This window comes from Primulina tabacum, chromosome 1 (assembly GCF_025594145.1).
Source record: "Primulina tabacum isolate GXHZ01 chromosome 1, ASM2559414v2, whole genome shotgun sequence".
In the NCBI taxonomy this organism is placed as follows: domain Eukaryota; kingdom Viridiplantae; phylum Streptophyta; class Magnoliopsida; order Lamiales; family Gesneriaceae; genus Primulina; species Primulina tabacum.
The window spans coordinates 51,182,125-51,195,840 of record NC_134550.1 but is presented as its reverse complement, the minus strand read 5'-3'; the positions used below and the strand labels follow the sequence as shown (position 1 = coordinate 51,195,840).

Genomic DNA, 13,716 nt, shown 5'->3' with positions numbered 1-13,716 from the left:
TCTAGGTTTTTAATTTTATTAATTTTCATTTTTTTAGTAGCTCACCTCAACCATAACGATCTTAGCTATTCCTATGTCAACTGTTGCATTTGAATCTTCTTTTAGCAATAGTCGAAGAATAGTTGATCCTCATCTTAGTAGACTTAATCCAACAACTTTGGAGGCATTGATGTGCTCGCGAAGATGGTTGTGGGGTGAGGTGAAAGGTAAATAAATCACAGTTTTATTTTGTTATTGTACATTCATTTTAATTTTTTTACTGTACTTTCTCTCTTTAAATTAATTTTTTTACAATTTGAAATTACAGTTTTATTTTTTCAATGTACTTTTTCTATTTAATTTTGTAGTTAATTCTTCAAGTAGTTTACCAACTTGTCCCACCATTCTTGATGAAGAGGAAAATGATCCCGAAGAATGTGTCTGAAATATTGCCTACTCGCTGATTTTATATTTATCTGTTTAAATTATGTTATGACTTATTTTTGGGTATGTCAAGATTTTTTTGGAGAGCTAGTAACTCTTTTTTTATGTAAGTCTTTATGTCGTGAAAATACTTTGTTTGTTATTATTAAGTGTGATCGAAAACATGAATTAATTTTTCACAATGTTGTATTTAGAGGCTTGTCTGTTTCATAATTCAGTCATGTGAGAAGAAAGATTAATTTTTTATTTTAAAAAAATTCGGGTCTCACGGGTCTCATGGGTCTACCCGACCCCGTTTCGTATTCGAGGTGGGGTGGATCCGAAGAATATTTAATCGGGGTGGGGCGGGTAATGGGTCAAAGTTTTTTTCTTGGGAAGGGTCTTGGATTTAGTTAAATCCGCCCTATAACCGCCCCGTTTAGTCAAAACTCAAAAACAAAAGTTTGGAAGATTTTGGAGATTGATTCTACGTTGACCGTCCTTTCTTGAATCGAAGACAAAACGTAATTTTATCTTGGAATCGAAGATGGCACTGCTGCAACACCCAACCTCCATTGATATTTCCAAAGATGATTATTCCATTAGAATCTTTTGCAGACCACAATGTCTGCATTTTGAGAACAAATCAATGGCGTATACGAGGTTACTGGCCGCGAAATTACAGTCAAAATCGACGTTCAGATTTCGTCGGTTTCATCCTTGGACTCCGAAAACGGCATCCATTACCAACGGACACATGAAAAGATCTCGTTGCATGCCTTCCCATGAAATATTTTCGGATGATCAGTGCCGGCGAAGTGTGAAGAAATTGTTGCTAAACCTCAGGGCCGTCCCTCTGATTTCTCTCAACAAGAGAAAACTCCAATGGACGGCGCGGAGGAGCGTGACTCAGCCGGCTGAAGGGTTTTCGACAGGTAAAAGTTCCTGGAAGACTCCCAAGGATTGGTATCTGAATTGGTGGAATACATCCAGAAGACGAATTCTCCTCCGCTGGCAGTGGAGGAACTGGGATTCAATATAACAATCAAGAAACTAGTACATGACTCACCCGGACAGTGTGATCGAGACGTTGAGATCTTGGTGTTAGGCCTCATGGGATGAGTATCACGATTTTGTGTACTGTAAACCGACGTTCGGTCTGTGAAGGCGTTGGAGAAGATGAGGTGGCGGATATGCGATTTTGATGAAGCTAAGAAGTGTTTTTTGCTTGGATAAGCTGTCTGGAAGCGGCCGTGATGGTGGTTTGGAGGTGACGCGGCTGTTGGAAATTTCAGCCGATGGGTTGGAACGAAAAATAATTTTAGAAGAAAAGGCATGTCGAAGTTTTGGAGTACGAGTATTTTTATCCTCCTCGTGAGAAACATCTCATGTAATATTATTATGACTAAATACTCTCCAAAATACAACGATCTTTATAAGTTGCACGGTTCGAAGCAAGGCATCTGTTTAACAACTCTCGTGTTATGTCACAATGGTAAGAATAAGTAAAAAGAATCCGTTTAACTCTAGTGTTATGTCACAATGGTAAGAATAAGTAAAAAGAAGATTGAGCTCAATTTAGAGCACATAAATGGCTAGAATAATACACAATTGCTAGATTGCATAACAAAACTCTCAAGAGAAAATTGTATTTTTTTTTTGTGTTGGATCAAAATGTGATTTCTCCCTTTCTCTTGAAGAATGTGTATAATATATATACACAACATTTGTATCTTCTCTAGCGAGTTATTTAAGGTGCAAAAATCTGTCCTTGGATTTTGCACACAATACTATCATTTGATACACGTATTGTTTTGTATTAGCAACATAACAAATATGTAAGAACGCTTCCCAGGTACAATCTTATTGTTGATGTATGTATTGCATGAGCGGTAAATACACAAAATGCTAGATACCATTAAGCTAATAACTATGAAATGGCAAGACCGTTTAAGACGTTTTCTAAGGTATATCATTCACACAAATTTTAATATAGTAACAAAACAAATACTTGGTATATTGCCCCCACTTGCATGTGTAAATAAGACACAGTTGAATATTCCTGCGTATAATGTTGTATTATGGCTCCTCACTTCTTACGGGTCGACAGTGCGGCTGCGATCCCACCAGCCAAGAGTCCAACAGCAGTTGCAGCAATACCAATACCAATCACTCCATCTTTATCGAGGAAGAAAACATGGGTAGAAATGAACAAAAATTTCTCATCAGAATGTCAAAAGAGATGTACAAATATGAAGATAACGAGTTCAGTTGACAAGAAAGGTCCAAGTCACCTTTGGTGATTTTATCTTCAATAGCCTTCTTGAGAGTCGATGCCTGCCTCCAATCAGGTGCAATCTGCAATTTTACGCCCAAAAGTGAATTATGCGGTCAAATGTCCACCCTTTTCATCTTGGTAAGTAGAAGAGTCAAAATATATTGAATTGGGAAAAGCAAACCTCCAAAGCACGCTCAACAAGCTGCCTGCTCCTCGAATAATTCCCGCTTCTGTAGAATCCGACGGCTAAAAGATAAATCTCTTCCCTTACATTCAACGGACTGTTCGAGCGAGGCAAAGAAGCTGCAGATGACAAGTTACATCAGTCGAGAGTGACACACTGAAACCTCATTAGCCATTCATACAAGGCAAGAGAGAGGTAAGAGTAGAGAAGCTCGTGAAATGTTGAACAGCAAAGGTGAATTATGTGCATCTATCAAGGATTCAGAACAAATTTCAGAGGAGCCTTGGGTCCCTCCCAAAAGAAAATTGTTCATTAAAACTCGCAAAACACACATGAGAGAGGAAGATCATTCAGTTGTCACCTTCGAGCATAGCTATTCCACGTTGCACATCCTCCGCACGTTTTGAATGAACAAGGGCCCACGACAAGCGCATAATGCTTTCACTTCTAAGCTCATCAGAGTTACCTGTCTCAGCTTCAGCAACCTCTCGTTCACAACCCTGTATATGTATAATGCTCAGGTAGAGGCCAGAAAAACGTGAATAAAGGCAAAACTAATGTATATACAGCTTGCACCACAGGGTTAGCTGTTCAATAATTTACATGAAAAGCGCATATACACGCAAGGGTGGATCCAAGTATTCCAAAGTTCACGCGCCAAGACAGGAGAAAGAGAGCGACTCATTGGAATTTGGCCGGCAAAACTTGAAAATTTTCGAAATACAACACAAAAATTCCAACATTTTTTAGCGGTGTCTCGCTTGAATTCGTGCCAGGTCCACCCTTGCACATACACGAAAACTGTATGTAATCATCCAGATCTTTCTAGACAGGACAGACAAGTAGTCACATTTAGCTAAGAGTTAAGCTAAGCATAAAATTTCATATAAGATTCCACAACTTTCGTCAACAAAACTAACTTCAAGCCAAGAGCAATCTCTGAAACATTCTACTAGAGATTTACCCCTACCCAGAAATCCAATCAATTCCTACCATCTCATTGCTTTTTTATTTCCAGGATTACTCTTGTAAAAATAGCTAACACACAAACAACTCCACCCAAAGACCAGAACCCTAAATTCTATTCTTATTCTTAAACCCTAACACAGAAATTGTAGCTGAAAACAAAAACTGTACCAGAGAAATTATCGAACAATACTCACAGCAATGACGTCGGGAGCACACCAAGGAAGATGATCGCCTCCGGTGAAAAAATTCCCCACCGAGTCGATGAATTTTCCAAATTTTGCTTCCATTTCTGAATTATTTCGCTGAAAAAACCAGGTTACCTCTACATATGAAGTTCAACCCTTTTCCTCCGAAAATTTTTCAAAATAAGGAATTTATTATCCACTGTTGAGGCCATCTTGAATCCACATCCTCTATTTTCCAAAATAGAGATCATGGATCTCTATTTTCAAACACCTTCTCCAACCCATATCCGCTAAATATTACCAAATATTCTATTTCTTTAATTTATTTCATTTTCAACTCATATCCTCTAAATATTATCAAATAATTTTTTTTAATTTATTTCATTTTCGAACACATACACACATATAATTAATTAATTTCATAATATATTATTTAACTAAACTTAATTAATTCGCTAAACATGGCACAACTACATGTAATTCGCTTATTAATTTTCAAAAGGACTATATGGCAATTTTTAAAATATCTATTTTGTAATTATTTTTCACCCCTTTTCAATCCTCTATAGGAACAGTGATACTCCATAAATAGAGGATCACTGTTGTAACTCTAAAATGGAGGAAACAAATAGAGTACGGTTGGAGAAGATTTCCTCCATTATGGAGGACGGTTGGAGATGCCCTAAGTAAGAGGAGGCAAGTGGCAACTACTCAATGGAATAACAAATTTCAACTTTATATTTTGTTCATTTATTAAATATTTAATTATTTTAATAAAAGTATGCATTATTATATATTATCTATAATCTATAGTTTAAACTTAAGAAATTTGATGAATCATAAGCCATATAAGCATAATCTATAATTATATACTATCTATCTATATATATATATATATATATTATAATTTTAAAGTTGAAAGCTTAACATAACAAATTTTAATATCATATTGTCTTGAAATATTTTAATATTTTATAACTCCTTTATAACTATCACATCTCAATAGTATTTTTTAATCTTTATTTATGTTTTTAAAATTTTAATTATTATATCATCTCTTCTAGCTTTTGGTAACAAATTTGATGGATCACAATGAGTCTGATAAATTATTTTTGAATATTATTCTTTTCTTTCAGAAGAACTTTATTAATTAAGTTGGGTTTATTAGACAACAAAGTGAATGTGGTGTTTCATAATTCATATACTTACTAAAGCAGTCAATTCTCATGTTAATCATTATACCAGTGTTCTAAAAAATTTGCTTAAGTGGATGCTTAAGCTTGAAGATCGACAAAAACGCTCGACTTCGGAAAAAAACGAAAAAAACAGTTAAAATGTAGTTTGATCGAATTAAACGTAATTAAGGTGTTAAATTAAATGTGCTTAAGCACAATTAATCACATCTATTTATTTTTTATTTTTTTATTTTGGAGGTATGCCTTTTATTTAAAATAATAAATTATGCTTATAATTTAGATGTTTATTTTTTAATTTTAATTATGATTAAGTATGTCTGATAATGATTTAACAAATATTTAGCATTTTTTAATGTGATCTAGTTGCAGAAACAAATAAAGATTATAATTTTGAGTTTTTTTATGTTTTTATAAATATGAGAATTAATGTATCAGACTTAAATTTATCATATTTATGTATTATTTTATCGATTTATTGGTTTGAGATAATTACAATTACACTAAAAATTAAAAACGTTTTTTCACGCTTAAGCATGTGCTAATCTCGCTTAAACTTAAAAAACTTGGGGCTCGAAATCGGCGTTTCGAGGCACTTCACGCTCTTTTAGAACCTGATTATATAGCTGGTTTTAATTAAGAATATGTGATTTTAAAATAAAACCATCTTTGATTACCGAATATAAATGGCCTATAATGTCCCCCCCTTTTCTAAATAATACATTTTGTTCTTTTCTAAATAAATATATAGATACTTATTTTTCCAAATATTATTTTATTTTATTTTTTTAAAATAATGTATAGAAACTACAAATTTTTTTTACAAGAAAGCAAAATACTATATAAAAATTTCAAAATTATTTAAAAAAAGCATACAATAATATAATACATAAAACATAAGCCATGTGTTTGCGACGATTCCTAATATATTATCAAATATAAGAATTTGTTCAAACTATTTTTAATCTCTAAAATAAGTTTTTCGAAAATATTGTCGACTTGATATCATTATTTATTTTTAAAAAAGTAAACACGAACAAAAATAAAAATCCAAATCATAAAACATATTTTACGCAGTGACAAAATTCACTGATTTCTCAATAAATGTTCCAATATCAATACATATGGAAAAAATAAAAGTTACAAAAGTAATAACAATAAATTTTCCTTTATTTTTTGTTTCATTTTTATTTATTTTTAACCTTTAAAAAAGAAGAGAGAAACAAAAACAAAAAAAAAAAAGAATCGGTCTGCTCAAAATGCATTCATCTCCAGCGTCAAACATTTCTTTATCACCACCAATTTCCTGGCAAATTCCCCCACCAACTTCTCCTCCCCCTCGCCACCAAACGCCGCCGCCACCAAGTCGGCGTTACTCCTCCTCCACTTCCCCTCTCCGCAGGAATCTGGCCTTATCACCACCAGCGTAGCCCCCTCCATAACCTTCCCACAACCCGGCAGCTTCATCTTCTCCGCATACCATATCTTCATCCTCAAACTCCTGCAATCCGTCAAGATCCCACCTTTCCCCTTTCCCTTCATCTCTTCAATCTGTTCTTTGCTCATGCAAATCATTCCCTGCTCACTCTCATCCGAAACCACCACGTTCTCGACCATTTTCCGATCTTTCACCGTTTCTTGAATCAAGTAATGCCTGGCGGATGCCGCGATCAAGCAAGAAAGCGTCCACACAATCCTTAGTTTCAGCTCGGCTTCCGTCATCACACGCGATTCCTGCTCTGCTTCTACCGAATTAACCACATGGTTTTCACACTTTTCGGACCAAGATTTAGCTCCAACAATCACACAGCTATGCAGTTGGCTCCCGAACTCCGCCTTCCACTTCAGAAAAGTCGTCGAATTACCGCCGCTCTCACCATTTCTTGAGCCCAATTTCTGAAATCCATGGCACGGTAGCCTGAGATGAAGCGCTCGCAATTCATCAAACGGCTTCAAGACACCATTCGGCACATAATGGGAACAGTAATCACAGCTGTTATCCCCGTTTCTTGATCTGAACCTCATCATCCGAGAAATAAAACGGATGGGTTTAAATCTCATCAGGGCTCTTCCAACAAAATTCCTGAACAAATTCTTGGAAGAAATCTCTTCACATTCTTTGCCACCCTCTCTTCCCCTTTTCCATGGGATGGAGAGGAAAACTTCATCAACTTTAGGTACAATGGAATTAAACCGTTTGCACACAGACATGGACAAACACAGAGACTTTGCATCCTGCAGCTTATTGAAGATTGAAAGAACAATCTCATCTGGCAGACGATCGAACAAATCATCATCAAACCCAAGAATTTCAATCTCTTCTCCGGGATTCATCTTCTTTTATTCAGATGGTTGTTTTTAAGACTCAGAAATTATTGGGATGTCTTCGCATAAATACTCGAAATTATGGATAAAATATTGGGATAGATGAGAGAAAAGCCGTGTGCTATGGAGTCTGGTCCAAAGTATTATTGCACACGTAGCGGCGACGTTGACTTTGCTTAACAAGAATATTCAGACATAAATATTGATATTCTTTAAGTAATAATAATAAATAAATTTTTAATAATAATGATGAAAAAATATATAGGTCAATTAAAAAATAATTAAAGTTTCTTTTATATGTTCATCTTGGTTTTAGATTTCAGGTCAATTAATTAATATGGTAAATATATAATTTCAGTTTCAGTTACTGAGCAGATGCTAAGTTTTACTAACAATATTAATATAAATTAAGTGATTTAAAACTTTTTATTTAAACATTAGCTTCGTCGGCCATAAATTATTCGTGACGGTATACAACAAAGCAATATATTAATAATAATGATAAGAATGACAAATTATAGAATATGATTCCCACTTGCTTTTTTAATTTGTCATTGATTGGGCCTTTTTTGTTGACTGCCCATATATATATATATATTATATATATATATATATATATGTATGTATCTATTATTGTTATAATATATGGGACAAAAAACATAAACCAACACCAAATTTGAACTTTGGTTGGATTTTAAGCATTAGAAAGATAACAAATTTAAGGTCCATAAACAAGCACTTTAAGATACAAAGCATTGAGTCCAGCAGTGCACATGACATATTGCAATTTTTTACAGTATAAAAGAAAACCATTTGCATGATCCAAAGCACGGAATCAAATCCTTGAAGGAATCATGGGAATTGAGTTTTGTAAGTATGCACAAGCAGCTGCCACCCCGCTACCGAGCTTCACTGGATAACCGACGTCCTTGAGTATCATCTCCACCCCAGCAAGACAACCTAGAAGTTGCAACTGCGACGTATGCAAGAATCTTACTTTACTTCACTTGACGAATACAAGAAATGTGGATTAAGGAAAAATGGAGCATGTACTAAGTGAACTTTTGGCAATATAGTGTAATTATAAAAGATAACATACATCGTTGACGTTTCCAAGATGACCGATTCTGAAAACCTTCCCTGCAACCTTGTTGAGTCCAAGGCCTAAACTAAGGTTGTACCGCTTCCATCCCCTTCTAACAACCTCTGAGCTGTCTATGTATGATGGAACAACCACAGCAGTGACTGTGTCACTGTACCATTCTTCCTTTTGGGTGCAGTTCTTCAAGCCCCATGCTTCCACTGCAAGTCTGAGTTTTCAGGATAAAAGCATAAACCTCATTGATTTAGAATTGAATGTTTGCACCTGTCACACCATGAACATGTATGCAAGACAGCCTAACTGACTGTTAAAAGAATTACCGCTGTACTTAAGATTAAGCTCGTGGTAACGATACAACTCAAAATTTTAAAGTGAAGAACTCAAATGACAAATTGTGATTTTGATTCGAAGAAACATATAAAAACAGCTATATAGAAAATTTGGGGCGGTTGCTCTTGAATGTTACAATTGTTAAACCGTATGATATGTCAAATGTGATTTTGGTTCCACGCATGATAGGCCTTTGCTAAGATCCAATTAAAAGATGTGAACAATATTTTAATCCAAATTCTCATAATAATCTGGAACTGCAACTAAACTAAATGAACAGTCATCAGTTGACACATATGTGATTATGAAAATTGGTAACCAGTGTTTTTACATCATCAAGAGTGAATTATCTTACCTAGTTGCTTTGCCAAGACGACCATGCCTTGCGATAACATTGTCAAGCCCCTCCTCGAAAATGAGATCCAACGCTGCTCTTAGCCCATAGAGAAGTTGGACAGAAGGGGTGTAAGGCCAATATGTTCCCAACTTATAGAACTTCAAGTAGTCTTTCCAATCAAAGAAAACTCTGAGCGATTTTGCAGTTTTAGAGGCCTCTATGGCCTTGGGGCTTGCGCAAAGGATTCCTAAACCCGTTGGAAGTGAGAGAGCTTTCTGTGAACCGGTAAGAGCCACGTCTATACCCCACTCGTCCATGCGGAAATCAAGTGCACAAATGGAGGACACTCCATCCACTAGATAGAGTGCTGGATGTCGGTAGTTATCTGGAATTTATTTCAGAAACACGTTAAGATTACAATAACCAAGCCAAGTTTTCAGGAAATTCAAATTCTTCTTGTTATCCTAAAATACATACCGAGTATTTTTCTTACTATAGCCAAGTCATTAGTTACTCCAGTTGCTGTCTCATTGTGCACTATGCAAACGGCCTTGATTGTATGAGCCTTATCTTCTGCTATTTTAGAGGCTAAAACATCAAGGTTAGCACCTTGACCCCATTCACTTTCAACAACATCGACATTGAAGTTGAGGCGTTGCTGTTGATCAATCCAGAGCAAACTGAACTGACCAATCAGAAAAGACACAATTCGATCACCAGGAGATAAAGTGTTTGTCAGTGCACTTTCCCATGCACCAGTGCCTGCCCAAGACGGCAACTTCCATTAGCAAACCAAATGGAGCACAAAAACTTTGATATGCTGAGGTATAGTTTAATATGAGTCTCCAACCTGGCCTTTCCGTGGAGACGCTTATGCCACTGCATCACATGGGTGGTGTCCCAATGAACAAATTTTTGAATGATATGAATTGTGCAAGACAAATATTATGATTCCACTCCTAATATGCATGGCGATTATTACTTAACGAATCATAACATGGCTAGAGTTAAGGTCACCAAATCTAGCACTCTCTGCTCAAGTAGATACACCATATATCATTGAAATTTGGTTACACTTGTATGGGTGTTTACTTAAAGATTGTCCGAAATTGTCCACTTCTACTTAAAAAATTTGATGGTTGGAGGTTAATTAATAGCTAATTTTCAATTTCTTCTTTCTATAGTCATTTAGATATGCCAAAATCATCAACATAATACCTGTAGTGGGGATGATAAAAGGGGTCCCAGAAGTGGTCTTAAAAATCTTCTTCACATCCTCCAGCAGAGTTTTTGTAAGTGCCGGAACAGCTGGAGAGCGGTAATCTTCGTTGTTTCGGTTCATGGCACGAAGGACTTGTTCCGGGATATTGACAGGTCCCGGAACAAAGAGATGGTTTCTTCCTGGTCCATTGACATAGTCCATTTCCTCCCCTAAAAACCTCACAGGATGAAAAGGAACCCAAAAAAGTGCCAAGTCCCTATCTTCACAGTGACAGCCCCTGCAATGCTAAAAACAAATCAAGAATATGGTACAAAGACATCTGTACATCCAATACCTGTAAAGCCGAAAATTCCGCGAAGTTAACCAATCCGTATTTCACATAAACATGCAAAGCATTCGTATCCTAGCATGAAAACCGTGTTCTTTTCCCCGGTTAAGTCCAATTAAATTAAAAGCGACAGATACCTCTTTTTGTTACTTTCCTACACAACCTTAAAGTTAAACTAACCATAAACTACGACACTTCGTCGATGCAATTTATCTGGAAACACAACTTTTTTCCTTCCTATCATGTTTTTTTGCATCGATTACTATGATTTTCTAAAACATGATTAAATCCCATGTAGTGGCTTCAAAACTTTGCAAGATAAATGGCATGCCGGGGCCGAGTTAAACATCCTCTTAACGGACACAATAAAGTTTCAAGAAACATAGCGAAGAATCATCGGTCTTTTACCTTTTCCGACACTCTGAAAACAGCGACTATCCCAAAGAGCGGGGAAGAAAGTGTGGAGATGAAAAGACCAAAGAAATGGAGCAAACTATTATAACAGAGCGGGAGAATCACGCCTGTCCCATGATGCCACGTGGAAATATGAAAGATATTACTAGTGACACCCTTGTATTATAATCGATTTCCTCTTCGGCCTATTGTAGTTTGGTTTATTGGTGCTGTGTCCATTAGAAGCCTAATAAGCAGGGATGGCAACTTCCCGAAACGGGGATGGGGATCCCCGACTTTTTCGGATTTGGGTTCGGGTTCGGAGATTTTTTTAAATCCTCGATGTAATTCGGGACGGGTATGAGATTATTATCCTCATACTCGAATATTATTAATATTAATAATACTATTATTTTATTATTAATATTATTTTCGGGGCGGGTTTGGAGATTATTATCCTCATACTCGAAATCTCCAAACCCGCCCCGAAAATAATATTAATAATAAAATAATAGTATTATTAATATTAATAATATAATAATATTATTATTATTAATATTGATATTGATAATAATATCAATATTATCTATAATAATAATAGAAAATAATAAGTTTGGTTTGAGAAAATCTCCGAATTCGTCATCGTCTTGCCATATTAATATTTTTGAAACGGGATGGGGACGGGGCGGAGATGGGAAGTTGATCCCCGAAGTTTCGGGTTTGGGGATTCCCCGAACCCGAAAAAGCGGGGATTTGGGCGGGTATGGGGGTGGGGATGGAATTCGGGGATAGGGATGGGGATGACAAACCCGCCCCCGCCCCGGCCCATTGCCATCCCTACTAATAAGAATTTATTGAAATGATTTGAGGGTGTATGGGAAATCTTGATATTATATTTAAGATACTATTCCAAAAATATGTCAAAAGATAAATATTCATCAATATATATGAATAATAACTTGATAAATATATGTGAATAATAACTTCTCATTTCTTCAATAGCCGGGTTCACAAAATCAATATAATTAATTGGCTTATGAATTTCGTAACATGTTACTCAAATAACAATTTTTAGAGTAGATCTCTTGTGAGACGGTCTCACGACTGTGAGACGGGTCAATCATACTGATATTTAAAATAAAAAGTAATACTCTTAGCACAAAAAGTAATATTTTTTCATAAATGACCCAAATAAGAAACTTGTATCACAAAATACGACCCGTGAGACCTTATCACAAAATACGATCCGTGAGACCGTCTCACACAAGTTTTTGCCCAGTTGTTATTAGTTCTCTTTCACTTGCTCTTTTGTCGGACGATTGGACGGAAATGGTCAAGAAATGGATATATTCCACGCTGCAAGCTTGAAATTTCTTGTTACCTTATCACAATGCTACAAGGAAATTAGTACCACCTAAAATGAAAACAAGAAGGTGGGAGTGTCAAAAATACAAAGTATAAATAATTAAGGGGCCAAATTGAAAGGTAAAGTGGTAGAAGGATTCGTGCTGAGGTGGGAAACTATACTGAAAGATAAAGAGATAGAGGGTTTTGCACCACAACTTGTTCCTATGGTAAAGCAAGTCACACCAAGGATTCCGTTTCGTTTTGTTGTATTTTCAAAATTTTCGGTACAATATCTTTTATGTGAGGCTGTCAAACCAACCAATTGTAAGTTTATTTGCCACTATACTATGTAAAATTGAGATGGGCCTTGTTTGTCCTCCTAATGATTAACTACGAAATGAATAATTTTAGATGGATCAAGTGGTGATGACGAGCAAGATTTTATTTCATTCCAGAAGAAGCGTGCAAAATTAAAGATAGTTTCACGTGTGATTTGTGGACGAAAGTTCTCTTATTACTTTTTTCGGGTTAGAAGTTGAGTTTTAATTGACATTCATACATCACGCAATAATTTATTACTCGAAATGAGCCAAATGAAAAAAAGAAATTGGTTCTATCATAGTTCTGAATTATTATATGATAACACATAGAAGTTAAAAAAAAAAAGTGGAAAAAACAAAAAGAACAACTTTATTTGAACAAGTGAATATTTTAAGAAATAAGCAAAATGATCATTTTTACGAAAACGTTGGAAAATGTATTAGGTTATATATATGAAAGAATCACAGTTCCAAATCTCAATCCTTCTTGCTAGGCATTGACAATGATTCCAGTCACAGGCCTTATCCACAACGAAATCAAACAAAAAATATAGAAAGATTCAGAATATACAACACAAGTAGCGTGCAATAAGTTCAAACTTCTAATTTAATGTTCTTTTTAAGGACAAACGTTTAGCATACAAAAGTATGCTAAAGCTTATCACCTAGAAAGACGACCTCAAAATATTCTGGCACAAAATCACCTCATCAAAACAGAAGCGAGGTCTCATCAGATCAATTCCGCTAACTCCCGATAGTGATCCCAATCAACTGTTAGATCTCAGTAAAGTAAACGTTTGA

General features: G+C 35.6%; 3 protein-coding genes across 6 annotated transcripts; all 3 read right to left on the bottom strand.

Moving 5' to 3' along the window:
• Positions 1-2,239: 2,239 nt before the first annotated feature.
• Positions 2,240-4,203, bottom strand: LOC142547252 (mitochondrial fission 1 protein A-like). 2 transcript variants are annotated; one of them, XM_075655447.1, is made up of 6 exons: positions 4,173-4,180; positions 4,028-4,136; positions 3,226-3,364; positions 2,862-2,983; positions 2,697-2,760; positions 2,240-2,580 (listed from the first exon to the last, which is right to left on the bottom strand). In XM_075655447.1, exons 2-6 carry the CDS (start codon positions 4,118-4,120, stop codon positions 2,492-2,494), a joined length of 507 nt encoding a protein of 168 aa, XP_075511562.1. In that variant the 5' UTR covers positions 4,121-4,136; positions 4,173-4,180; the 3' UTR covers positions 2,240-2,491. The 2 variants fall into 2 exon arrangements, with proteins under 2 accessions (XP_075511562.1, XP_075511554.1); XM_075655439.1 differs by having other exon boundaries at positions 4,028-4,203.
• Positions 4,204-6,246: 2,043 nt separating this feature from the next.
• Positions 6,247-7,669, bottom strand: LOC142547248 (F-box protein At5g46170-like). Its single transcript, XM_075655427.1, has one exon. It carries the CDS (start codon positions 7,543-7,545, stop codon positions 6,466-6,468), a length of 1,080 nt encoding a protein of 359 aa, XP_075511542.1. The 5' UTR covers positions 7,546-7,669; the 3' UTR covers positions 6,247-6,465.
• Positions 7,670-8,275: 606 nt separating this feature from the next.
• LOC142547228 (serine--glyoxylate aminotransferase) lies at positions 8,276-11,410 on the bottom strand. Of its 3 annotated transcripts, none has more exons than XM_075655404.1 (6): positions 11,264-11,410; positions 10,524-10,804; positions 9,783-10,067; positions 9,324-9,690; positions 8,636-8,846; positions 8,276-8,509 (listed from the first exon to the last, which is right to left on the bottom strand). In XM_075655404.1, exons 2-6 carry the CDS (start codon positions 10,726-10,728, stop codon positions 8,372-8,374), a joined length of 1,206 nt encoding a protein of 401 aa, XP_075511519.1. In that variant the 5' UTR covers positions 10,729-10,804; positions 11,264-11,410; the 3' UTR covers positions 8,276-8,371. The 3 variants fall into 3 exon arrangements, with proteins under 3 accessions (XP_075511519.1, XP_075511525.1, XP_075511529.1); XM_075655410.1 differs by having other exon boundaries at positions 10,524-10,861; positions 11,264-11,390; XM_075655414.1 differs by having other exon boundaries at positions 10,524-10,812; positions 11,264-11,359.
• Positions 11,411-13,716: the final 2,306 nt, after the last annotated feature.